This window comes from Cyrtonyx montezumae, unplaced genomic scaffold, assembly GCF_038088225.1.
Source record: "Cyrtonyx montezumae isolate F1298 unplaced genomic scaffold, pur_monq_1.0 scaffold_6, whole genome shotgun sequence".
In the NCBI taxonomy this organism is placed as follows: Eukaryota; Metazoa; Chordata; class Aves; order Galliformes; family Odontophoridae; genus Cyrtonyx; species Cyrtonyx montezumae.
Window position 1 is genome coordinate 15211713 of NW_027072067.1, and position 25752 is coordinate 15237464.

Genomic DNA, 25752 nt, shown 5'->3' on the forward strand with positions numbered 1-25752 from the left:
GGGGATGTATATGGTTAATTGCTTTTGTTTAGTTTGTGGTCCATAAATCTTACTTAGAAGACTATAGGTGATGTTACTTGTTTTTCTTCTAAGAATTACATGCAAGCCAAGCATTACTTGCTCTAAAATTCTTAAAAAATAAATAAACTGGAAACATATGCATTCCATGCATTCATTTCATGACTCTTCTAGGAAGTATGATCTGTTTACATGTTTGTGTAGCAAATGACAGTGTTTAAGGTGGCATCCCTGCCAAGCTCTACATGCTTTCAAGTATCTTGCTTTCATCTTCTTTAGAATATGTTGATGTCTAGCTTGCATGAAACAGGTTCACTGAACTAAAGACAAGAAATTTCAGGTCCCATAGGCAGACAGACAGAATCGAAAGAGCACAGTGGGAGTCTACAGGTGTGCTGTACCTGTCCTTTCCTGAGGGCACCAGGAAGACTGGAAAATTTCAGCAATATGAGCTGCCCACTGGAGTTGGTGACTGCTTAAATCCTGAGTGTCCCTCACCAAGTGCTTGAACAAAGCACTTAATTCCTGTGTGCCTCAAATCATCCCCTATAAAGAGGGAACATGTACACTTCCTGATCATACATGATTGTTTTGGCACTTAATTCATGGCTGTAAGTTAATATACGCCCCATAAACTTGGTTGTCAATGTCTTGTGGTTGCCTTGTTCAGCTTCAGAGAGAGTCTTAAACTTTTACGCAGTTAACTTCTGTGGCTGTTACAATTTATGGTCACCAGTTAACTACTGCAGGAGAGTTGAATTTTGCAGACTCTAGTTTCTTTCCAGACTACAGAATTCCTCCTCCTCCAAGTCTGTTTTCTACACTTGCCAGTACTCCGCATTCTGTTGAAAGGCATTCCTAATACCAAATAAAGCTGAAGATGCTCATTATAACAACCAAGTTGTTTCTTTTTCCACCAGAGTAAATGCTTATGCCATGAGGAACCTGTGCGTGCTTCTGGTTTAGGGCACAGTAAGCCAGCCAACCATTTGTTAGAAGACCAGTGCAGTGCATGTAGTTTTGATTTTACTTACACATTTATTGGAAAGCTTCTGTGAGCACTGGTAATCTAATTTTTGCCTGGTTGGTGGTGGTGGGAATTCAAGGAATGGGAAATAAAATGTTATTGCCATGTGTGCTGAATTGTGGTTTGTTAGCAGCAGTTGTCTTGTAGTTAAGTGGCCATCAAAACCCTTCTTGAGGTGGCAATAAATAAAATAACAATAAAAATCAGAAAATATATCAACTTTCAAAGGGTAAAAATAGTTGCAGCAATCATTGTAACACAGGTTTGCAGTCTGTTTCTGATTATCCTTTGGCTGTAGAGTTGAGGTTTCTAATTGTAAGGTTAAGGAATCCTTTTTATCTATCTCTTGCCTCCTAATCCTATGCTAGACGGTATTGTTTTCTGTGTCTTTTGTCTTCTGGGGAAGGAGACAATCTCTGGCTCATACAAACATCTTGTTAAAGTCTGCTGAGGATTAGGGGGTGTGACAGTTTTCTTGCTGAGCCTTTTTATTGGGGATTTTTATGCCTGCTTTTCTGGGAGGTCTTTGAAATGTCTTTTATGTAGCAATCATTTCACTCTCTCTTTGTTGTCTCAAATGTTGAGGCTGTATTCTTCTCTGTTCCTGTTTATATGCCATACTATCTGGTCACAACAGTTTGGCTTGAAACTATCATCATGCTGTGTGCTTCTGAATCACACGGTATTGCTAACTGGTCTGTGACAGTTGCAAATGTGTTATTTTCAGTCATCTGAAGCTTTAGCATAGTTGTTTGCTATGAAATACTGTTTAAAAAACGTTCCAGATGAAAAATAATCTCAGAGCTGGGCATTTTGAGCATCCTCAGGTAGGTACAGGCATTAAAACCTCTCCTGCTATAATAGGGTTGGCCCCCTCAGGGTGGTGTTCATAGCAACAGCTGTCTGGCCTAAACTCCTGTGATAATCAAAGGGAGAGATGAGTGTCCTGCTGGCATGGCAGCCCCTCTTGGTAGGAGAGTTTAAGCCAGGAATGAGTTACTCTTAGGAAGAAATATTTTGTCCACATTCCTCACCCTTCTGCCCCATAGTGTTTGGCTATAAATAACAGTAAAAATAATAACTTAGACTAGAAACCAAATTTATATGACTGAAGTTATATAATGAAAAGACTAATCTTGTTCAAAAAAAAAAAAAAGGAATTTCTTCAGCTTTCAGTGAGAAGATTGGAAAATTTGGTTTATTTCACTTTCAGAAAGCTGTAGGCTTTGTCAGCGTTCTTTAAGTTTGTAGGTAAAGCAAAAGACTGCTTCCTGATTTTTTTTTTTTATGAAAACAGCATTTCTACATGTTGCACAACTGTCTTAACACACGTGGACTCTTGAACCTTTCTTAAATGAAACAGTATGTGCTTGTTATTGCTGATCTTAACACGGTGCTTATTTCGGACACTGTGTAAGCTCACGTACCAGGTGGGGACTCAGTGCTAAGCAGGGAGCCAGGGCTGTGTTATGCTCTGCTGATAGTGAGGGTACGAGATGCAGGTTTCTGAGAAACAGTTGCATCTCCATCTTCTTGGAAAAGGCCACAAGAAGTGTTTGGGATGTCACTATGAAAGCCATCGCTGACTGGGTGTGCTAAGGGCTGTTTTGCTGATTTATTTATTTTTAATATAGCTAAACTCATTTCTTTACACAATGTATAAAGCTTTTTCCTTCTTCTACTCTATTAAACTTTTTCCTATAAAGCTGCTATTTCTCCCAGTCAAAAATATTTACCATGTAGCACAGTATTTCCACCTGCATTTGCTTACAGCCTTTCCAGCCCAATTTCTAGTACCTAAAGCCATATATAACATTGTTCCATTTCACACTTAACCACAAAAGCCACTCTTCCAGATATGACCTCAGTTTATTTTATATCACGTCTTTTTCTTTAAGTATTTTATACATAGCATAATATGCAATGATACGGCACTGATGTTTATCAAAATTGTTTCACACTGTAGTTATTTCTATTCCTGTCTTTTGGATCAAGTGTGGCATAGCTGCAGATAAATGCCACCTTCTAAAATGGGTTTAATGTGTTTATTTTCGTACCACACTCACTCCATCCACTAACTTGTTATATGGATTATATTTAATGGGAATCTTGTGGGACTATCAAAGGGCATTTATTTTCCATTGAAATAACAATTAAGATAACAGACAAACTAATATAGTAATCAAATAAACCTGACGAATAACAAAAACTTTTTTAAAGCTGCAGAGGCATGCTAACAAATCTATTTGATCAATATATGGGATGTGAAAAAAGAGGAGACAAGATTGACTGATGAATAAAATGGAACTGACACAAATAGGCTGACAGCCAGTCGCAAGTCTCTTTAGGGCAAATGCAATTAACTTAGAATAATAGACTCAAATTTGATGGTTAGAAATGCATTTTTATTAACAATCACAGCCTGAATCATTATGCACTCTTATGAATAAAATTGTACTTATACTGAATGTCTGTGTATACATGTATGCATGTACATACAGAAAAGCCTGGTTGAAGGAGGGCTTTATTTTTGTGACAGAAAATAACTGTATGAGATTTAAAATAAAAAGCATACATAAGTCTGAATATTCAAACTGGTGATACAGAAGTCCCGTGTACTATGCTAGTATTAATGATGAAGGCAATAAGCATCAGTCCCAGGACTGCTTGTTCTTTTGGAATGTGAAATTGCAATCGGGGATTTACAGATTTCATTCTGAGGCAGAGAAGTCATTACTAGAAACATAAGCTCATTCTCTTTACTTTAATAGCTATTTTAAATCATTCATTTAGAAAATACATTAACTATTTATTGTATAGGCCGTACATTTCTATTGGCCTTCCATTTTCATGCTTTTTTATAATCCTTTTTAGTAAATTATTTTATTAAAAGAAGATTAGAATTAGCAAAAGGATTCTACCAATTTTTGAAAATGCTACTCTTGAAGAAGGATATTTCCTATTATTAACAGGTACAAGGTATTAAAACTTTAAAGAGACAGAAGATATTCAATTGCTAATGTGTCCTTTTTCTTTTGACCTTCATAGCAGAGGCTGATTGCTATTTGTACATTACTTTTAAAAGTATTAATCTCATTCAATTTCTGACTAAATATAATCTTTTTTTTCCCAAAACATCCTTGGGTTTAGATATTAAAAGAGTTGACTATAGGATACATAATGGTACAGAAATCTTCATTGCTGGAGAAGATAAAATATACCACTTAATGCAGAGAAATTCTAGGAAGTATTAACAAAGTGTAACATGAATATGAAAACTTGAGGCCTACAATCATAGAATGGTTTGGGTTGGCAGAGATCCCAAGGATCATCAAGTTCCATTCCCACAATGTTTGGTGCTCGAGTATCTTGAGAAGGTGTAATGGTAGCAGGTAAAATCTGTTCAGTGGAAGCATCTTAAATCAGTTGTTCTCTAGCACTGTATACCTGCTGGACCACTGAATGGCCAGTGAAGGGATGGCAGAGAGATAGGATGCTCCTGGAGTTTCTCTATGAAAAAGCTGATATAAAACACTGTCGTGCTTCTAAGACTATTTCTGGAGTTGCTGAGGTGCATCCAAGAATTAACTGTTCTCAGCCTTCTTCACTTGGAAGGTGGTTTTAGTCCTCCCCATTTTCCAAAAGTGAGAAGAGCACAGATGTCTGGAAGGCAGCCTGTCTGGCTCCTGGTGGGGGGATAGGACCACGAAAATTGTAGAGAGGTAGGGATGGGATGAGGCTGGGGAACAGATTCCTTGGTAAACACTTGGTATCTGGGGAGTTTGTGCGCTGCCACGTTTTCTGCCTCTAGTTAGCTATGAAGTCATTGCCATGAGGGAGAAACTTTTCAGGGACTCCAGTGATGACTGGAGATTTTCTAGCTGTTTTCTTCCCCCATAATCTAGTTCAGATACTAACAGCAGTGCATCAAAACATTTCCTAAGGTGGCTTCTTGAATAGCTGCTATTGCCTATTCTCAGAGGCAACGTGGGAGGATCACACGTGGTGCTAGCACCACCAAACCTGGTATATGTCTAGAAGAAGGGAATGAGACTGTCAGGTCTGGCATGGAGTTGTTTTTATCTTGACTCAAATTGTCATAAAACACTCAGGGGTTTGAACTGCTGAAGATTCATCACAGATCTGGGCTTGGTGAGGAGGAAGTTGGAGTATTCAAGTTCATAGTGCTGTTTCAGTTTCTCCCTGATATCTGCGTAGCCATGTCACGGAATACAGCTGGAAGCAAAGTTACTTACTGAGTGTGATACTGAGCAAAGGATATATACTGTTTTATAACCAAAATACTTGATATTTTAAATGAGAAAAAGGTCTTAAAATGATTTATATAGAAGTTTTAGTAGGTAAAGAGACCAGAGAAGAAGGATCAGATGATCCACTGATTTAACTGGGGGCAGCTTCTTTGCAGTCAGTGTACATCTAGCATAGGAGACTGGAGCTGTGGCTCAGCTCTTTCATCTTGTTGGTTTTAGGAGTGAAATATCGTTGAAGTTCACACAATGTTTCTGAAGTATGGTGATATAAGAGAAAGGCGACTCAGACCTCGCATGATGATAGACTAATTCTCCACTGATGTAATCATCCAACCAGAAGAAGAATGACTCACTCTGTCCATAAATATCTTAGGGCCTGCTTCAGATCACATTTAAATTCGTTCACACCAACCTCATCTTATTTGCTTGAATGGGCTTATTCCTGAGTTGGACTGATACATGCAGGAGGAAATCCAGACCCTTAAAAATCAAACTGTAATTAATTTCTCTCTTAATAGCTGCTCTACTTAAAAATAAATTATAAAAAAATCAGATATTTCTAAAAATATATTAGAAAGCAAAAGAGGATGATTTTAAGTGCATTAGCTTTTTTTTCTTAACCCAGCAGCAGTAGAACTGTTGATAACATATCATACTTACAATATGTTTTTATTGGCATTCAGGCTCCAAGTTTTTTTTATCTTCTTTTCAGAAGTTGTTTCATTAAAAGCAGATTAGAACTAACAAAATGTGACTACCAGGTTTTGCGAATACTTCTTCCAAGAAGGATATATCTCCCCCAACACCTTCCATTTTAATTCCATTCCTCCATTTTAAACTTGTTCAGGTTCAGATCTCTGATCTCACCCTTTCATGATCCCAAAATATTAAAAGATTCCATTCCCCATCAGTTTATACTTTTCCAGTTTCTGTGCTACAAATTTGGTTTGGCCAGGATGTTCTCAATGGAACAAAAATACTTTCTGTTCACCTCATCCTCGAGCAGGTGCCAGGCAATCTGCTGTAGCTGTTCTGCTACCTGAGCAGCGTGCATATATAGCAACCCCAGGCCAGCCTTCACTGTCATGGCATGGGAAGCCAAAAATAGATGACATGAACATCTTTCTTGCCATGAAGTTATGTGAAATCTTCAGATTAGCAGGTTTTGGTGATTAAAAAAAATATAGTTTTAGAATGAGGAACCTAGAGAGTAATACAAAAATAGTCTGTGTATTCTGCATACATTTGAGTACATAAGGATAGAATGTTTTGTCTGTACATTCCTCCTTTCCCCAGTGATGAGGGTTCTGCTGACAACCTACCCACATCAGGTGTACATCTCTTCCTCTTTCAGCATTCAGCACTGTAGCTGGGAAGCTACAGAGAAGTAAATGGCCATTGTTTTTTTGGCAACAGCCCTCGTTTACTGTAGAATTCAGGGTTATTCTTTAAGGCTGGGTTGTGCTGGACACTGTTGTATTACTGCCAAAGGCAAAGGGGAAGAAGCTGTAGTTTAAAGGCAAGGAATGATGCCAAAAAGTATCACAGGTGATGGACCTGAGAAGGTCTTCCTGGCTTGGCTAGCCCTGGCCCGCATGGCATGAAAATCTCTGTAGAATAACCCCTGAGGTGTTTTCTTCCCCTTTTCTTCTCAGACACTGTGAAGTGACAATGCCTGAAACACCTCCTGAGGCAGAACTTTGCAAAATCTTCCCTATTTGTCAGACATTTTCCAACCATCCCAACTATTTTCTCTGTTCCTAAATGTATCCTGCTGTGGAAATGGAAAGAAAATCTAACATGGTAAATAACTTGGAATAAGAACCTTAGCATTGCAGGTTCTTCAACTTGATTTTTTTTTTTCTGTTTTCAATAATTTCTTGTTTCTTCCCTGTTTCTGGTGGTGCTGCTTGTTCATGCTTTTCACTTTAAAGGGTCACACTTTTTTTTTTGGTCGTATGTCACTTTTTAAAACACATAGCTCTTAAGGACATGAAGACAATTGTTATTTCAACCCTAAATTTACTGATGTTGGAGAGATATTTTATTGTCACTGGCACTGCCTATTATAAATAAAACAAGCAATTGATCCCATTTCAGTTTTTATGATGGTGCTAATACAGTTCTCTGGCTCCCAGAAAACAGCCAACAGGCTGTATACTGCAGTACAACGTTAAGGCTAAGGCTCAGCATGTGGTGATTTTCCAGTCAACATCAAAGGCATTTCAGCAGCATGGCACTCAAAAGCTAACTGTAGTAACTGATGATTTCTGCCATGGCCAAATTCTGTCAAACCAGGGGCTTGGATCAGGTGCAGTTGGAAGCTCCTGTTCCTGAAAACTTGAGATCCACATTGGGCAAGTGAGCTGTGATGATTTTACAGATAATAGGATGTAGGATGGGCTATTTTTCCCTGAAGATCACACAGGTAGCCTAGGAATATCCAGGCACAAAGCTTTCTTTTGAGTGTTAGGTGGGTAGCAAGAAAGCATTATTTTTTTTCTCCAGTTTTAAATACTCTTCAAATCGGTCATAAACTTTACCCTATTTAAAGGACTTACATAGCTTTGTTCTGTAATCAGGGAAAGGACTACATGGATTCGTTTTCTAGGTAGCTTTCCATGTCTGTATGGTACATTGTTTTAATTCCTTTAGGTTCGGTTTGAAACATTTGTGGAAGAACGTTTATGTAATTTTAGTGAAACTACTAATGTTCTCCCAGGAGAGGCTGATTTTGTGAGGGTTCCCGTTATGCTTCTCTTAAAACAAGCTCTCCTACAGTATTAAGGATGGAAAACCACAAAGTTGCACTAAAATAACAAAAAACAAACAAGAAAACCCCACCTGTATAAAACATTACTTTCTTGTGAAACTAAACAGAACTGTACCTCCCTTGAAACTCAGAGTGTTCTATAGTTTCACGAGTTTTTGGGAACAGGCTACACAATATCTCATCTCACCGAGGCTGAATAGAGCTTGTAGAACTTTTCCCAGTAATTTTTACTTTAGAGTGAATTATTCTTCTGCATGTAAATGAACACAGTGAGATTCCCACCCCGTGTAACGAAAGGCCCCTTTCTTCAAAGCTAGGTGCTGCTCCCTGAAAGCCAAAGGGAGGTTTGCCATTGACTTTGAAAGGAGGGGAACAAGCTCTTTATTTGCAACTTAAAGCAAGTACGTTAGAATTATGAAGAATGATTATTTAAAATAGCAATGATGTAATATCAGTGTCAATTCCATTATTTTAACAGATGTAAATTTGCTCTGCTCTTGAACTCTGGTGAATTTTAATGGCAGTATTAAAGAGATACTATTAAGACTACTTAAAAGAACTATTTGTAAAAAGTGTCTCCAGCTAGGGAAAAAAAAGTTTAAATTGCTTTTTTATTCAGTCTGCACAATTATTTATTTGAATGGTTTTGTATATTACAAATTAATATGTATTAGAAGCTAAAAGATCACACTAATGTTACCGGTAGACATGGGATATGGAAGAGCTTGCTCTGTTTAGACAAAGAAAATAGGCTTCTTATCTAGCTGAAGTTTAGGTAGTCTTCACCATACAGCAAATAATGATTTTTATGGTGTACATTATGGACAGTATACATACAGTACTTGAAATCTGGCTAAGTAACTTCAGTAGGGTACGTATATGTGTATTACAAGGCAAGTTATGGTTCATCTGCAATGCTGTACCTGGCTCATGGCAACTGCTGCTGATTTCTTAGCAGCATGAATTTGAAGGAATTTTAAGGTACTCACAGAATCTATTTCTAATGTTTACTTCTTGGTTTTCATGCAAATGTGTTTCCGTAGGACACCGATGCAAAAAGGATTTAACTTTCTCAAACCAAAAGGAAAAATCTGCAGTAGTTTTTTTCACCTTTGCCTCACTAGGAAGTGTAAATATAAAGTGTCTTAGTAAAGCTGGACCTTATGAATCATTTGACCTAAAAGGCTTATTTTCCTTCTAAACATTTATGAGCAGTCTGAGAATGTGTTCTTCCAAGTATTCAGTTTAGATCCAAGAAGAAATGTCTCTTTCTATTAGTTTTTATTTCCTCTTCTTTCTCCAGACAAACTGGAATATTATAAAGGGCAAATCCATGAAAAATTTTCTCAAAATTTCCTCGGGGGGGGGGGGGGGGGGGGGGAAGCAGGCTTTTTATCTGTTTCATGAAAATACATTTCACTTCTGTAAAAAACCTTGGCTGCCCTATTGTGGCAGTGAGAAAGTGAGGGTGTATGTCACTGACAAATGCTTATGTAAACCCAGATGCATTTAGACATTATCACAATTCTTATCTCTGGACTTGACATCTTGTGCTCTATTATGCAGCAACCCAGAACTGACAGTTACTTGCAACATTCATTCTTTTGCTGTCCTTGGCCACCTAGTTTGAACATGAGCAATCCAGAACCAAGAGCTCAGTGCAGCCTGTTTGGCCAAAGTAACCGTAGCTCTATCAATGTATGGTTTTAAAGCAGAGCCAAATGCAGCCTAACAGGCAAATTGCAGCAAACTTGGAAGAGGTCTTCTGCCAGAATTCAAACCCCATTCTGCCAGCCTGCCTGTAACTTACTGGTATAGTGTACATAGTGCTCCTGAGAATAATAAATGCATAATCCCATATCCCACAGTCCATTACCACATAGTGCTTGAAAAATTTCCCATTAACAAAACACAGTACAGGCAGATAAAAATATCAATGTGTCTCATTAGAGGGAGAAAAAAATGGAAAATATGTATTGCATTAAAGCCAAGTTTGGGGCTCTTGAGCAGAGTCTGAGGGGATATTTCTGCAGGTGGTCTCTGGAGTGGAAGGAGGGATAGAGTTTCTTGGCTAGGCTAGCAGTTAGAAACAGGCCAATGCATACCCAAGAAGTGACCTCTTACCTAGACAAGGCATGCTCATCTTCCTCTGCTATAAGACGTAGGTTAAGCATAATGCCAGAGCACAAACCTAACTCCTATCATAGAAGTAATTTTGGTGACTTTGCTCCTAATATCCTGGATAAAAGAATTGTATCCAGTGTTTGTTTTACCCTGTGGCAGTACTGCACAGGTTGTTTCAGGTTGCACAGCAACATGTGGAGTCCTCTGCCCTGATTTTCTTTATTAGTAATGCAGAACTTGTATGTGACAGAGCTGAAAGTGGGGTTCAAATATGGGGGGGGATTGAACCCTGGGGGAAAGTAACGCAGGAGAATTGTACGTGATGAATACCTACGTTCCAGAACCACAACTTGAAAAACACACAGGCCAAACCACTCATGCTAATTTAGTGTGTATAAAATCTTTTCTTACCATTTTATATAAATGCTTGAAACTGATATCGTTATTGCCAAATGCTCTTGGTGGCAGGAGAGTGACTTTAGTATTATTTCTATGAACAGCTTCTGCTCTGTAGGTCTGTTGTACTGGTTTATGGGTGAGATGCCCAGTTTGTGCAATGGGTCTGAAAGGGAGCTTGAGAGTGACGGGATGCTGCTAGAAAGTGGTCCAAAAGGACCAAAGCCTAATTCTTAAGTTATTAATAAACTGCTTTTACCTGTTCTTTTGGCCGAAATTATAAAATATGTAACTAGTCATGTTTATTTTAAGGGAAGAAATGCTATTTGTCATAGATCTATGGAGTTGCATTTATTTTGCTTTGAATAAATGCAATTACGTTGAGGATCTTTATGGTTTCCTACTGTTCTTAGTACACTGTAGGCAAAATCTGATGCATCAGATTCCACCAGGAATCTCTGCACCATACTGTTAATGTGGTGTTTCTGGAGAGATCCCTAATCTGCAGGAGAAATAAATTAACAAAATTGGACGCTTGGAAAGGGAGGTCCGTTGGTTTTCTGCTCATGTAAATTCTCTGCAAAACGTGTGTGGCCCTTAAAGACTGTGTTAGGAGGAACAATTCCCCGGGCAGGGCAGCACCGTGTGTTTCTGGTAGCCTGTGTTTCTGGTAGCTCAGTGCAGCTGCAGTGCATATGCATCAACAGCAAGAATGCTGTCTTGCCATTCTAGAAGGGCCTCTAAAACTGTAAATAGCAATGGGCAAGAAAACTCCCTGAAATACAACATTTGAACTTGAATTTTTGAGCTAGCTCCCCAAGACTTGCGCTTGATGCATGAGCCTTGATGGGTCATGCCCAAGGCAATCAGTTCGTCCCTTGCCATGGATGGTCTTCAAGAGATTCAAGAGAGTACCTGGCCAGGTATGAGACAAGACATGACTTATATGCTGCCAGAGGGATGGGAATATCTCTTTTCTTTTGTGGCAAGAAGAAGAGTGCTGTGCTCATCAGGGCTTTTGGCAGGCAGGTTTAGAGGGGTTATACACCTGTCTGGTGGCCCAAAGTTGTTATCTAGACATGCACATCATCTGTTTTCCCAAAGTTGATTGTGATATATTGCATTTCAACTGCTCTTTGCTCAGTTATCTGACAAGTTTGCTTTATTAAAGAAACAATGGTGTTTTACATATAAAACTGTTCTGTTTTGTATGAAATTTAACTGAAATGATCTTAATGACTTCTGTAAAGTGAAATATTGGGTTTTCCTTTTTCTTTCTCTTTTAGCCCTGGTCTCACACAGGCATACAAATGATTATTTGTCAAAGTCACACTGTTTGCTTACAAGGTACGAAGGCTTTTTAGACACTATAATGACAGCTTTTGATTCACTTGATAATATTTAGAATAAGCCATAAAAGCCAATCTCTGAACGAACAGACCGCTTTTATTGGCTTTTAGTGCTATTACTGCTATCATAAGTGGTAAATTGGCCTAATGCAAGTAATACTGCTGTGTCATACTGTAAAAACCACTGCTTAGTTTTATATTTTATTTATTTTTCATGATTTTTCTTTAAGACATGGAGACTATACTACCCTTCTATGACTGTTGGTGATTCCCTCCAAGAGAGGGCTGGGGGAGCTTCCACTGCAGTTTAGATTTTCTCTACATAGAGTTTACCATCTCTTCTGGGACAGTGCTGATCCTAAAGTTAGGGACAGAGGGCGAGTCGAGGAAAATCATCCTGAATTCAGGATGTCATTTGTCAAAGGAGCTTCCAGAGAACCTTGGGTGAAGACAGAATCAGAGTATTTATGCAAGGTTAGAACATTCTTTAAAATAACAGTATATCTTCAAAATTGGAATATTATTCACAGCACCTGCCTTGCTGCTTCCTTAGCCTTTGTTCTACATGCTATGCTGGACTGACTATTTTTGGTACAGCTAAACACTGATCCAAAGCTGCCTGGCTTCCTACAGTTTGTAGGGTTTCTGCAGAGTTTCTGGGTTCTTTGCAAAGTCCCTGACTCTCATAGGGAGCCTGAGAGATTATGTTTCTAGGTAGAGTGGCAGTAAGTAAAACCCAAAGTCATTACAGCTCAGGTTGTTCTGCTGGAAATTAGATATTTAAACTTTTTACCCCAAAAGTGACTATCTCTGTGAAGCTTATAGCTAAAAGAAGTGCACTTGATAAAAGTATGTTACACAAAGCAGTACTACAAAATTGCAAATACCCGAGGATGTGCTCTATTTTTTCCAAGATTCCTCTGAACTTAATTTTAAGTTTTGTGTGATTTAAGTGAACATTGTGCAAATAGCCAGTGCAAAACATGGGTGAGAGTTAACCTGAATATAGGACATGGCTTAGTGAGCATGGTGGTGCTGGACTGACATTTGGGCTAGATGATTTTAGTGGTCTTTTCCAACCTTAATGATTCTATGAATGAATTTTTCCCAACTGCCAGTACAGAATGAAGGTCAGAAACCCTAGGGTTGTTAGGCTCAGGACATACCAGTCTGAATTTGGCTTTGGTGATTGAAATACGTGTGCGTGTATATATATGTATATAATATAAGTTAGTGCAGTTCTATCTGAAAATCAAGAGACAATGAAGATGAATTATTCTTGGGCAAAAGAATTGAAGTGACTGTTTCAAAGCCAAATTTAATTTCATCTTGTTATACTGTAAGTCTGTTTAAAAAAATTATCCTAATGACAGAATAGCCTAGGTAATAATCACTAATTTAACTGAAGTCATACTTGCAATAACTGTTTACTTTCAATATTCTGTGGGAACAGGGAGGTGAATCAAATTCCAACTATAATTTTGGCATCTGAGTAATTGAGGAGGTGATCATATAAGATAACCATCGTCTTTCAATCTGATGTCTGATGCTTGCTTTGCTAGGAAGATATTGCTTTAACTTATGCTCTTCTCTGAAGAACTCACATGACTTTACTTACCCAAATCTACGTCTCTGCTTTTTAAACACAGGTGCAGTAGCATTGTAGAAAAGTGTTGCTATCTGCATCTTCAATACTGCAGTAACACTTTCTTTTGAGACTACACAGAGGCATATTTAAGCAGAGATATGCAAGAATGTAATTTGTCAGTAATCAGTTCTCAGATGTCTCAACACTATCAAGGCAATGTTTGTGTTTTTCTGCAGAGCACAACAGTGAGCAGTGCATCTACTTTATCTCTGAAGCCTACTGACATATTCAGGGATAAGTTTTTTATTCCTGCACATATTTCTACTCTGTGTATATTCATTTATGTGTGAGAGAAAACATTATCGTCTTTAACTGCTGCAATCATAAGCACATTAAGAAGACAGATAATAAACAATCCATCTGAATTTATGATTAAGTTAATTGTGTCTGTGTTTTACTAACGTGTTTATTCAGATTGAAGACTGAAATTAAAATGAGACTATATATAATCAGGAGACCCTAAGAGACTGTTTCAATCCTATAAAATAAAAATTAATCTAGTTTAGGGGAAAGGCAAAGATCTCTGCCACTTAAGTATACCTTAGGAGATAAAGAAGCTTTGTGCAATTCACTTCTAAGAGACAAATCTGAGTTATGATACATGCCATAAGGAAACTCGTCTGAACTGGGGGCTTCAGCTCTTTGCGTACGCTTTTCCTAGATTCATCCCTCCTTAAAGCACATGTACATCTTAGTGATGTGTTGAGACAACTTGTTAATAGCTTTCCACTTCTAGATGGATAGGTAAATACACTCTCAGTGAGACTAGAGCCCATCTATTGCCCTCCATGGAGGTGTCCTGTCTGGTGGGCTTTATTGTCTTTCCTGCGCTCTCTGGAGCAATGAGCTTTAAGCAGCCCACCCAAACATACGTACTTGGGAACTTTTTCACCATGCTATTAGAGCATCTGTTAGCTGTTTTCTTCCTCTGGAAGATATGAATCTAAGTCCTTTCACACAATCACGTACTCTCAGCTCAGATCTGAAGTGTCCCAGAAGAAGTCACTTATCACTAAGCTCTTCTGATAACGTTTATTATTTATTTGGTTATATGGTTTTATATGGTTTTATTATGTCCAATATTTTATTATTAGACATTTAGAGCAGACACTTACTGTCTTAAGTGTCTTTCCATTTGGATTTAGTTCTAAATAATTATTTTAAATGGATGGAAAAATATATTTTTTTAAAGTTCTCATGCAACGTATTTCAGAAGCAATAGATATAACACCAGAGGCAAATAGAAAAACAGCATGCCCAGGATTTAGCCCACTTATTGCAATTGGGTTTGAGTATTTAGAAGCAGCTGTATTTTGGTAAAGTATTGCAAATCTGCAAGGAGGAAAAGCTCATTTTTTTTTTTTAATGATGTAATTATCTTTACCTTAAACATCAGATTGTTTCCCTCCCCTTCCCCCAGTAGTAAGGATTTTGCTGTATCTCTGTGTGACAGTCTGGCTCTACGTATCTGTGTATAAACTTTTAGGCCTACGAAGCGCCTTCTGACAACTGGCACTGAGTTGTTTTACATCCACAGTTACCTGCCTTTAAGCTTAGGGTAATTAAGATTTCGCTTCTGTGCAATAATCTAGAATCCCACTAATAATAATATTTTCTGAGTTTTCAGACATTTCATGCACATTTAGATTCCAAGATCCTTCAATCACCCTTCAGAAGAAACTGAGAATAACACCAATGACATTTCCAATATTTCAGACAAGGAGAAATAAAAATAATATATTTTGGGGGATTGCTGAAGTTGATTAAAGAAACAGATTGGACTATTGCTGAGAAGAAACAAACCATTTTACAATACAGTGATGTATGTATTGGAGACTAACACTAGCAGCATCCCTAATTTGGAGTAGGTATTCAGTCAAAAGCATTAAGAATTAGGAAGTTTCTAAAATATATACTGTTCCTATCAACACAGAATTTTCTTTTATCAGCCAAGCTACTTATTCTGCTTACTACAGGCATCTTTCTTGTTTGTACTGCCTTAGAACTGGGAAACCAGTTTTGTATTTGACCCTTCCTTCTACTAATTGAAATGGTAAAAACAAGACATATATGAATGTTGTTTAATCCCTCCTCCCTCATTTATGCCCTAAGATGATTACAGGTATGCTTTAAACATGCTGGTTCAATTAAATTTTTGCAAATCAGTGTAACTCCACTACTTTAGTGGCATTGCTGATCATGTTGACACAGCCTATCTTAGGTAGGAAGTGTTATGGAGGTCCTTGGTAACGAGGATTCTGCTCTACCATGTGTACTGTAAAATAATAATAATAATCAACAGCTAATGGCTGCTTGTGTTATTACATGAAGTTAGATTTTAACTTTACTTTTTATTTTTTGTCTCCACTCGTGCAACTAAAGGGAAAATTTTCCACCAGTACAATGAACAGAATTGCTCTGGAAAATTTCCAGGGGTTAATGATACAAAACAACATCTTCAGGTCTTGCCTAGGGTTGGCAGTTGAACACAGTGTATTTATTTCATCTGAGGAACATTCACTTAAGATTTCAGACAAACCTAAATAAACCCTGTTCAGCACTGGAGCGTGACTTTAAGATAACCCTCTCATCCAGAGAAACGCCACTGTACATTCATTCCACCTTTGTGTCAGTACTTGAAGCCTTACATCTCCAAGGATCCTCTGGTTCAAAGATCAAGGACCACTCAGTTTATAAAACTATAATTAGGAGTGGTGAGCTGGGACCATTGCAGGTTTCATATACTCCCTCCCCATTGGAAGAGAGTCCTTAAATCTACTGTTTTACAACTTTAAAGGAAGGGTTGTCTCAATTAATTCATGTGGTCATAGTCCTGAAGCTGACAAGGCATCTTCCAGGAATTTGAGCCCTCTGGGATCCTTGTCATCAGTTTTTAAATGTGCTTTTTTTGCATGTGTGGTTCTTATCTGGAAGCAGTCTGCTTAGATTACAGCATTCATCTTAGAAGCATTTGGCATTTTCTGTTACATGAAACTGAGAGGTTTTTCTTTGCTATCAGTATTCTATAAAGCTTTTCAATCCGATGATTTAATTCAGGCTGGAAGAAGAGAAGGGAAAAAGCTGCTGGGCCCAAGTCAGCAAACTGTAGGAAACAAGTGTGCAACTGTGCATGCAATTGTTTGTACTTATTTACTCTTATATTTACTGACTTCTGAGCATAAGAAGAAAATCTCAGGGCAGTACATCCTTCCTGCTTCAATACTTTTCCAAAATAAAAAAAAATCTCCTAAAAACTTTGAGTATTCAGGGAGAGAGGTATGCTGGGGAAAAGGTGTTTAAGTGCTGCAAAAATTAGGTTTTTGCTATTCCTGCAGGGGCATTTCCCAGCTTGGGCTGTGGGATATTATGGGGAGGTGCCATTGGGAGTAGCCTAGCTCGCACATCAGAGTTCTGCAGTGTACCACTAAGAAGTGTGGCACAATCTCACCCAATGGGATAACTCCTGAACTGAGGTATTATTTCAATAACATGAATAATGTCGCTACAGCCGGGTCTATGATATGAGTAAATCCCCCTTTTCATATGAACCGTGGTCCTTGGAGGGGTGAAATACAATCCTGAACAGAGGGTCCTTTTACCACTTAAGCCCTGTTTTATGGTTTAAGTGCTGACCTTGCACTGACCCTCAGTACAAGGCTGAATTTTAGCCTACAGTGAAAATCTGGTGGCTAGAGCAGCCGATTAAAGAAATCAGGGCTCAACTTCTTACTCTCTGCAAGACAATGAAACCAGGCTTATTTTTGACAAAATGTTTCTGACCTATGGAAATTTTAGTGCAGAAAGGGGCTCTTCTGGAGAAAGTCTTGGAATTAGCCTTTCAGCTATATTTTTGGCAGGAGAATGGCAAGGAAGCCATTTCATTAACTTTTCCCTGGAAGTTATATATGGAGGGCATTTGTGTACACAGCTGGGCAGCATAAAACAGGAGGGCTTTGTGTGAGAATATCCTGAAACGAAATTTTGTTTCTGTGCAACTTGGATTTGCATTCCTGGGCTGCCAGGGCCAGTTTGGGATGAAACCATAGGAGGGCAGTGTTAAGCCCTCACACGTTTTCGCTCCTATTCTGTCTTTTGCAATGGATGCAGAAAGAGTGAAGAAACCCCTTCTCCCTCTGTGCAAGATCAGTGTCACCTTTTAAAGCCCGGTGTCAGTCAGATAAGCTCCTGCTTGCTCCCATGTATCCATATGGCTGTAATCATCAGGTGATACCAAGAGATTACATGTTTGTAAATCCACATGCTGAAGTTGGGTGTGAATTTAGCTCTGCTTTGACCTCCCTTTCCAGATGCTTGCTATTCAGACCCTGTATCACTGCCGTGGTGAAAAGAGCCCTGGTCCACATGGAGGAGGCACCTCTGGCCACAAGGGCGTTGCTCAAGGTGGGAGCATCCCTCTCACAGACCCTGCAAATGTTACTCCGCAAGTGCTGCGTTTCTGAAGCAGTGTCTTGTGTGGCTTCCAGATTGCAGAAGACTCTCTAAGAACTGCGTTGATAGCCCACTTCGTACTCTCCATATTAATTTTCTCAATTTTTGCGTGATCCTCAGAAATAATTGCCCTAAGGAACATTAGATATTTTTTGTAAAAAGGTAACTGATACAAATGCTTGATCTCAAGACTTCTTGGGATTGGACCACTTCTCCATCTTCACTGTGTCCCTCAAACCAGAACCCTTTTCCTGCTGATGTTCAGAGCCAGGCTTTGGGGCTGGATGACTCAGGAGGTACAGAGCTGAAGACTTCTGGATAGTCTAGCAAAACCAGACAGCACATCTGCCAGTCTGATTCAGTGGACACATTTTTATTATTTCTCTACAGTTCCACGTGGAGGACCTCAGGCCCTTCATCAAATAATGACTTTTATGGATAAGGAAGAAACTAAAGGAGGGAGCAAATATATTGCTGTTCCTCTTAAAAACACATTCTAGGGCAGCAGTTTTATAGACATTCCTCTCCAATGCTGTGCTGGCTAGTGCAACATATTATTTTTTTCCTGTATCATCTTTAACTTCCAACAAACTTCTGGTGTGCTTGTGGCAGGGATAAATGAATGTAGCAGTGGGTACGAATGGTCTCAAGGTAGAAGGGTAAGTAGGAATCTTTTGGGTCTTCCTGCCTAAAGATACATGTCAATAAGCAAAACTTAATGTTTTTCTATAATACTTTTTATTTGACTTATTTGGTTTCTGGTTTTTGTTGTGGAAAATTTTCTTGAAAATGAGGCGTTGATTTCAGCTTTTAGAGGCTGAGAGAGAGAAACAAAATATCTTGTTCCAAAAAAAAAAAAAAAATAGAAGCAAAATAAGTAGTTGCCATATTAAAACGTTGTCTTCCAGCCCAGATTAAGCAGCTCCTAATGCTGACAGCCAACAAACAAATAATAAATACTTTATTTCAGTGTTGACCTGCTGCACTACTAGTCTGTGGGCTGTTAGTTCGCAAAGCATTATGAAGAAACAAACGTCTACAGGAGATACTAAAGCCACAGCCTAGTCTGTATTTTATGTTTATTTCTGATACTATGTGGTTCATGATTGTTTCTTTTAGAAGGAACAAATAATCAATACAAAACCATGAATAAAAATAACTTTTCTTTAAAGCGTGATGTTAGAAGAACATATAGTCTTATTACTGTGCTTGACGGAAGCAGTACAAGTCTGTTTTCCACAATTCATTGCTTATTAGAATGCCTGAAATCTATATGTAATGTATTTTTAAAGCATTTAAACATAGAAGTTGAGCTTCTGCTCCAGACAGTTTGTTTTAGCATACTCTAAAAATGCGATGTTTGCTTTAAGCAAAGAAACGGTAACTGTTTCTTAATAAGCAAATTTCAGTGTAATATTAAATAATGTCCATATCAATATCTCAAGGAAAATGTCCGTCTCTTCTGAGACACTTCATCTATTTATTGACTCAGCTGCAGCACAAGGTCTTCAAGGCCCACTTCTCCTGCACTGCATTTTATAGAAGAGGTGCAAACAAACAGCATTTATCTCTCTTTCTGAAGGAGATCGCTGCCTCCGAGAACAAAACAATTAAAACATTGCTAATGACCTGGAAACTCAGGACTGTGGGTCTCCTTAGGAGAGTGACAACTACTAAAATATTGAGGCTCAGTAATATACTGGTGGGAGCAATAAGATTTGGCTCCTGGAGTACGCGTAGGCCAGAGGACAGATAACTATGTGGGGCTCTGAGGACTCGTGCCAGTGGTCTAACCCTGCTCAGAGTCTCTTTCTTACCAAGGACCAGTTAAAGTCCCCTGTACTCCTTTTTGTAAAGTTGCAATCTCTTGTGCTATACTGTATTCTGATGGGATAAATATATATTTCACCAGTGTGCTTGCTGTTTATGAGCTAAAGTGCAATGCTATCGTGTAGAACCGGGCCCAGATCTCACTCATCTATACTGTTCTTTGTGATGCTTGACTTGCAAATCTGCAGAGTTCCCATTGATGTAGCTGGTACCTTTGGAAGCAGAGGATTTTTGCTGTCCAGACAAACAAGTCCTGCATCTTAGCCAGTGAAACAACCAAAAACAGAGGGCAGAGACTTTAATTTAGGTTTACTTTAGTGCAACCTCTATGGCAACTTAAAAATCTAACAGGATTATCTAGATGAGCTTAAAATAGCGAGACGCATTTTACAGATGACATAATAATAATTGCCATGAACTACCTTTTCCTCAGGACCCGCCTAGCTAATGTTCTCAAAATATGAAGTCACTTGTTGAGTCTTCCCAAGATATTTGTCAGGATTAGAATATATCCGTTCTCATTTAAAAGCCCTAATTTGCACCTAATGTAGTTTGCATCAAGGCTTATCTTGGAAGCCTTTGCCCTAAGACTCACTTTAACTCATATACTTCTTTTACATGCGTGTCTGTGAAATACAGTGAAGTTACTCTGATATGATGAACTAACCTACACAAAGAAGGCCTTAGAATAAGCTGTGTTAACTTAAAAATATTTTTTTTCCAGCAAGGCCATCCTTTTTATGGGTATAGGGATAAGAAAACTTTTATAATCGTGTATTTGTTTTCTAAAATAGTTTAGCATATTACTTGAAATACCCACATTTGTCAATTGTTTGCAGCAAAAGATCTACCAGATAGCTGTCAATTCTGGGAGTCTATACTTCATGAACTGCTGACAACAGGTACTACTTTATTCTGAGATAACACACTGACAAGTCTGAAGATTTGGGTTGTTTTTTTCACACGTTTGAGGAAACCCAACACACGTAAATCCATTTCAGTAAAAGTTTGAGTTAATAAAATCTTTTCCTTGGGAATTAAGAGGATGTTCCATCCTTCTTTGTGTTGTAGTTGAAGTTAATCAAAGCTTCCCAAGGGAATGCAAGCATGCTGGGAAACAAACTTTCAGGTTACTCAGAATTTTGTCAATTTGGGCCATTTGTGCACCAAAATAAAATGAACGTGTATATTCCATAGGTGTCAATTTATGGATGTTGTGGTGGAAATTCTTGGCCCTATTCAGAGCTGTAAGATTTCTCATGTGTTTTCTTTTCTGAACATAACCAGGTAACTAATAACTCAGCAATGCAGCTTACCTTTTTTCAGCCAAGAAACATTTTGCTTGTCATTTTCAAAACTTTCTGCTGGTTTGACTTTTGCCTTGTCTGTCTTGGCTTCTGACATCTAGAGGAAAAAAAACAAAAAGGAATTTTGGGACATCAGGAATTCTCTTAATATTTCTGTCAGATAAATATGTTCTCTGTTTAGGTTTCTGTTCTAAGGAATTGTTCACTTACACAGACATACTTTCTCTCTGCAGATTATTGTTACTATATTATATCTGTCATTAAATTTATGTTCTGTTCCTTAATGCTTTATCAATATTAGGTAGTTGCTGAATATAGATGGTTTCTTTTGTAATGTTACTATAAATTACATGATGAAATGAATGAGTGAGACGCTCATAGCAGGCTGCTAAAAGAGGTACATACAACACACGGAACAGGAATGGTCTGGCTGCAGAGGAGCATCCAGCCTGCTTATCATGGTTCAAAGTAGCTGTAAAGCCTGCTGTCAGAGAGGTATAATTATGTAAATAATGATAAATATTTATAAAGGCAACTCAAACAAATTGTATCTAAAAAATCCTTTAGTGCCACTTGCGACTATTTATTTACTGTAACGAGAAGAATCACATGCAAGTTACAGTACCTGGGGGTATTACATATACAGGAGCTATCAGCCCGTGCACTGTGGTTTACTTCCATCGCCTGCTAGCAATAAGATTAGTCTGTCCGGGCTTCTTCTGCTTTCTATTTTCACTGAATCCATTTAGCAAAAGCATTACTCTATTTTTACCTGTGTCTTCCAAACGGGGGTGAAGGCAGCAGGGCTCAGAAGCCGAGGAGGTGTGCTTTCGGCCGAATCCCTCGCTGTGTGTTGATGTCCAGCATTCCCATACACTGACAAAACTGAAAGGATGAGCAGTGCACTCTCTTCCTGCCTGCTGTGTGGTGCTAGATTTGTCTTGCTGCCAGAATCAGCCAACTTATTGCTGAGGGTTTTTTTTCCCTTTTCTTTTTTTTCTCTTTTTTTTTTTTTTCCCTTTTTGTTTGTATGCACTTCTAGAGCCAGTCAGGGTATGGAAGCAGGGGATGATCAGCATCCCAGCACTATTGGAGTGGTGGAAAATCAACAGCTTTGTGAAAGAAAAATTGGTTTGTAAAGGTTATTACTGCAGTTTGTAACCCAGTGGATCTGCAAGAGGAGGAAGAAAAAGACAACCAGGAGATTAATAGAGACAAATCAGACAAATGAGTCAATGTTTTGTCTAAATGTAAGTTGCAACAATGAAAGCTGTAGGAATTAGTCCCCAAGTGTTTATTTACAGCTGTCATTTGGCAATGAGAAGGTATAATCCTGTGGGGAGCTGGGTGCTGTGGGACCCCAAAGAGCAGTGGGCATGGCGAGCATTGGGCAGGAATGAGAGAGCTCAAGTGGGGGCAGTCTTTGTGCTGATGGGCAACAAAAGGTAGGGTGTCAACATGGTAGATGGGGCTGCCCTCTACCTTTGAGGCACTAAAACTTGAAGGTTGTTTGTTGGCTTCTAAAATGCCCTGGCCATCTTTGCCAGCAATACTTCTCAGATGTTGGTGAGAGCAAAGAGAAGAAGACTTCAGGGTGCTCAGAGGTCTCTCCCTACTTTTTGTATAGGACAAAAAGCAAATGGCACTCTGCTTCCCCAAACTGATTTTTTTTAGTGTTAGTTGCAGAGTACATGCAGAATTACCCAGTTATTTTACCTTTTAGGCAATATTTATAAAATTTCAAGTAGTGTTTGTCACCAGATACTGTAATCCAAGATCTCAGTGCTTAAGTGTGGCCAATAAATAATAACATATTTCCTTTGTTATGACAATTATTTTCCTCTACTCTCCCATCACATGTCATTCTTGCAAGAAAAAATGGTGGTTTTTTTTTTCTTTTTCTTTAAATCTCCTGTGCCAATGTGCCTGAGATTCTTCTACCATCTTTAGCTAATTGTGAATTGCATGGTAAGTGCCTACTTACATCTCCAAATTGCAATGATTAGTCTTGCATGGTTTGAAAACCTATTTTAAGCAGGATACTTTGGGAATAATTGCAAGCACAGGGGGAAAGCATCTAGGGGTAATATTTTAAGATCTTTGTTCCATTCCCTTTGGATGCAGCTTTGAGAGTCATCTACTTTCAATTGCTGTTCCTCTGTTTCTCACAGAAACACTTACTTATTTTTTCAAAGTTGTTGCACCTGTAATACTTCAAATTAATCAGTGGTGCTGATTCTTCAGCTGGATTTGGTAGGACAGGCTACAGAGCTCTTGTTCAGCCCTAATAAAATCAACTGGTCTCCATGTGGTACAGCCAAGACCTATCTGATTGCAACTCGGACCTGATGTTAACAGCCACTTAAGAAACATCGTTTAAAATGAAGATGTAGATAGTTTTGAAAGCAAACGAGAGAAAATTCACTTTGTGCATTCTCTCAACATCATCGTGTTTTTCTAGAGGTTTGTCAGTATCCTGATGTCTCCCAAACAAAGTGAAAGAGACAAGAAAATCACCTCCAAAACCACAGCCATGAGGGCCGCTGTTCTTTGAAATCACAACTCCTAGAGTCTCAGCTTTGAGGCTTTTTGCTGATTTGAGGTCTCCTTGAAACCAGCAGGAACTAGAACTGAGTCCAGCCAGCCTCCAGGAGTCCAATAAACCAGCACTGCTGGAAGCTGCTGATGGTCAACTGCTAAACATCTTTCAGAAAACACAACAATACTGATATGACAAAATCTACCAAATGCAAACCTGGCTTTAAATTTGCTCTTCGGCAAGGATAACGCAGGTCCCTGTTCTAAAATGACCTATCCATCTGCCATTCCCAAACGTGGTGCCTGTAGGATCCCTTTATCTGCTGGTAACATGAAAACCTTCAGAAGTTACCTGACCTGAACCTTGGAGTATTATCCACCACTGACATTCAACTACGGGTCTTAGAGTTTCTACTCCAGAAAGATGTAATGCATTATTTCTTAATCTCAATCAACTCTATTTTTCTACTGAGGCATGTTCCTGTGTACTATTTATTTATTTTTTGGACTCATTTAATTATTTCAGATAAACATATCAATATTTCTATTTCCTAATCAATCTTAAAGCATTTAGAAGAAAGGAGGGCTTGCCTTGCTGTGTGGCAATTGCTGAGTCAGAGCCTGAACCACTGATTAAGCACTTGGAGAAAAGATGAAGTCAGCCCTGGGAGCACAGGTGAAGGCAATTCACCTGTGTGACTGGAAGGGTTGGAGCCCCCCCTTAGACCTCATTTAAGGGCTGACTGCCACTGAGGAAGGGTCTTTCGTTAGAGGTCCCTCTTTTGTGGAGTTTCTTCTTGTGAGCTTTGATCTTCAGAGACAGGTGAGCCTTCAATTTTTTTCTTTCTTTAACATCTTCTCATCGTGCTGGTCCCGTTGCCATTATACCATTATGTTTGCGTTCTGAGTAGTGCTGGACTTTGAAAAGGAGGAATGAAATAAATGTTATGCAAGCAGGTCATTAAAATATTCAGTAAACTTGTTTCTATTAAAGCCATAATTGAACTTTTAAAACCACAACCCATTCTAGTGCCAAACTTTAGTTTATGGAGTTTATGGTTTGATTATTCATTTCACTTTTATTTTATAGGTTTTACTTTATAGCCATTAAATAGCTATGGGCCATCACTAGAACCTTTTCCTTTTATATTTTGAAATAAGGCATTTACATGGAGGTTTTGTTTTCTATTTTTTGTTGAAGCATAATGCAAAAATAGATAAAATATCAATCAATTGCTAGATAAATGTACTGTATCAAGTGCTCATTGAGACTGGACTGAATATTTTTCTGGTCTGCTCAACTAGGTGTGCATTCAAGTCTTTGTAGAGATGGAAAACAGGAAACTTTAATAGCTTGTAATAACCATCAAAACAGAGGGATAAATGTCACTGTTGATCCTAGATGTGATCAGAACCTACAAGGTTTTCTTGTGTGCACAGTGTTAGGCAGGAGTCCAGAATAAGATACTGTTTGAGTCTAAAGGAGTATGTGTACCTATAGCTGGGAGAGACTTTGGTTATATCCATGAGACCAAAGTTATCTTTCACTAACAAATGGGGCTTTTTAGGTGGGAACTTTAACTGTGTGCCTTGAAGTTTTGTTTCCAGGAGATAGAATCACATGAAATTTTTACCTCCTAATAGAAAATTAAGCAGTTACTTCTCTTTTGTGTAGCCCAGGTAATATGTAAGCACTTGTCCACTGGCAAGTGGCGCTCTGTAGCTTTGGAATACCCTATCCCGTAGTAAATGTGGGGGAAAAAAACGTGTGATGAAACAGCCTTTGCTCCCTTCTACACCCTGGGGTGATCATTTCCAATAATAAAGTAAGTATAATGTGATGTGCCCTGTCAAAGTTAAGGAATCTCTTCTTGATCATGCATCTGTAGGTAGAATATTAAGTTGTGGGAACATGGTTTACAGCCAAATTATCCTGGTGGTTACATGTAAAATGCATGGTTTTTTAGCCGAACCATCACGTCCTGTGAGTACTTCAAATGCAAAGCAGCCTGTTTATATAGA

The 25752-nt window shown here is 38.5% G+C and overlaps 1 protein-coding gene across 1 annotated transcript in view; it reads right to left on the bottom strand.

Moving 5' to 3' along the window:
* Nucleotides 1–22043, bottom strand: part of MDFIC2 (MyoD family inhibitor domain containing 2) — a 39496-nt gene extending 17453 nt beyond the window's left edge. The window contains exons 1-2 of the mRNA XM_065749716.1: nt 21965–22043; nt 21202–21289 (exon numbers count right to left, since the gene is read on the bottom strand). Of these exons, the coding sequence (XP_065605788.1) occupies nt 21202–21289 (88 nt within the window). The 5' untranslated portion in view covers nt 21965–22043. The remainder of the gene's footprint in view (nt 1–21201; nt 21290–21964) is intronic.
* Between the last annotated feature and the right edge of the window lie 3709 nt (nt 22044–25752).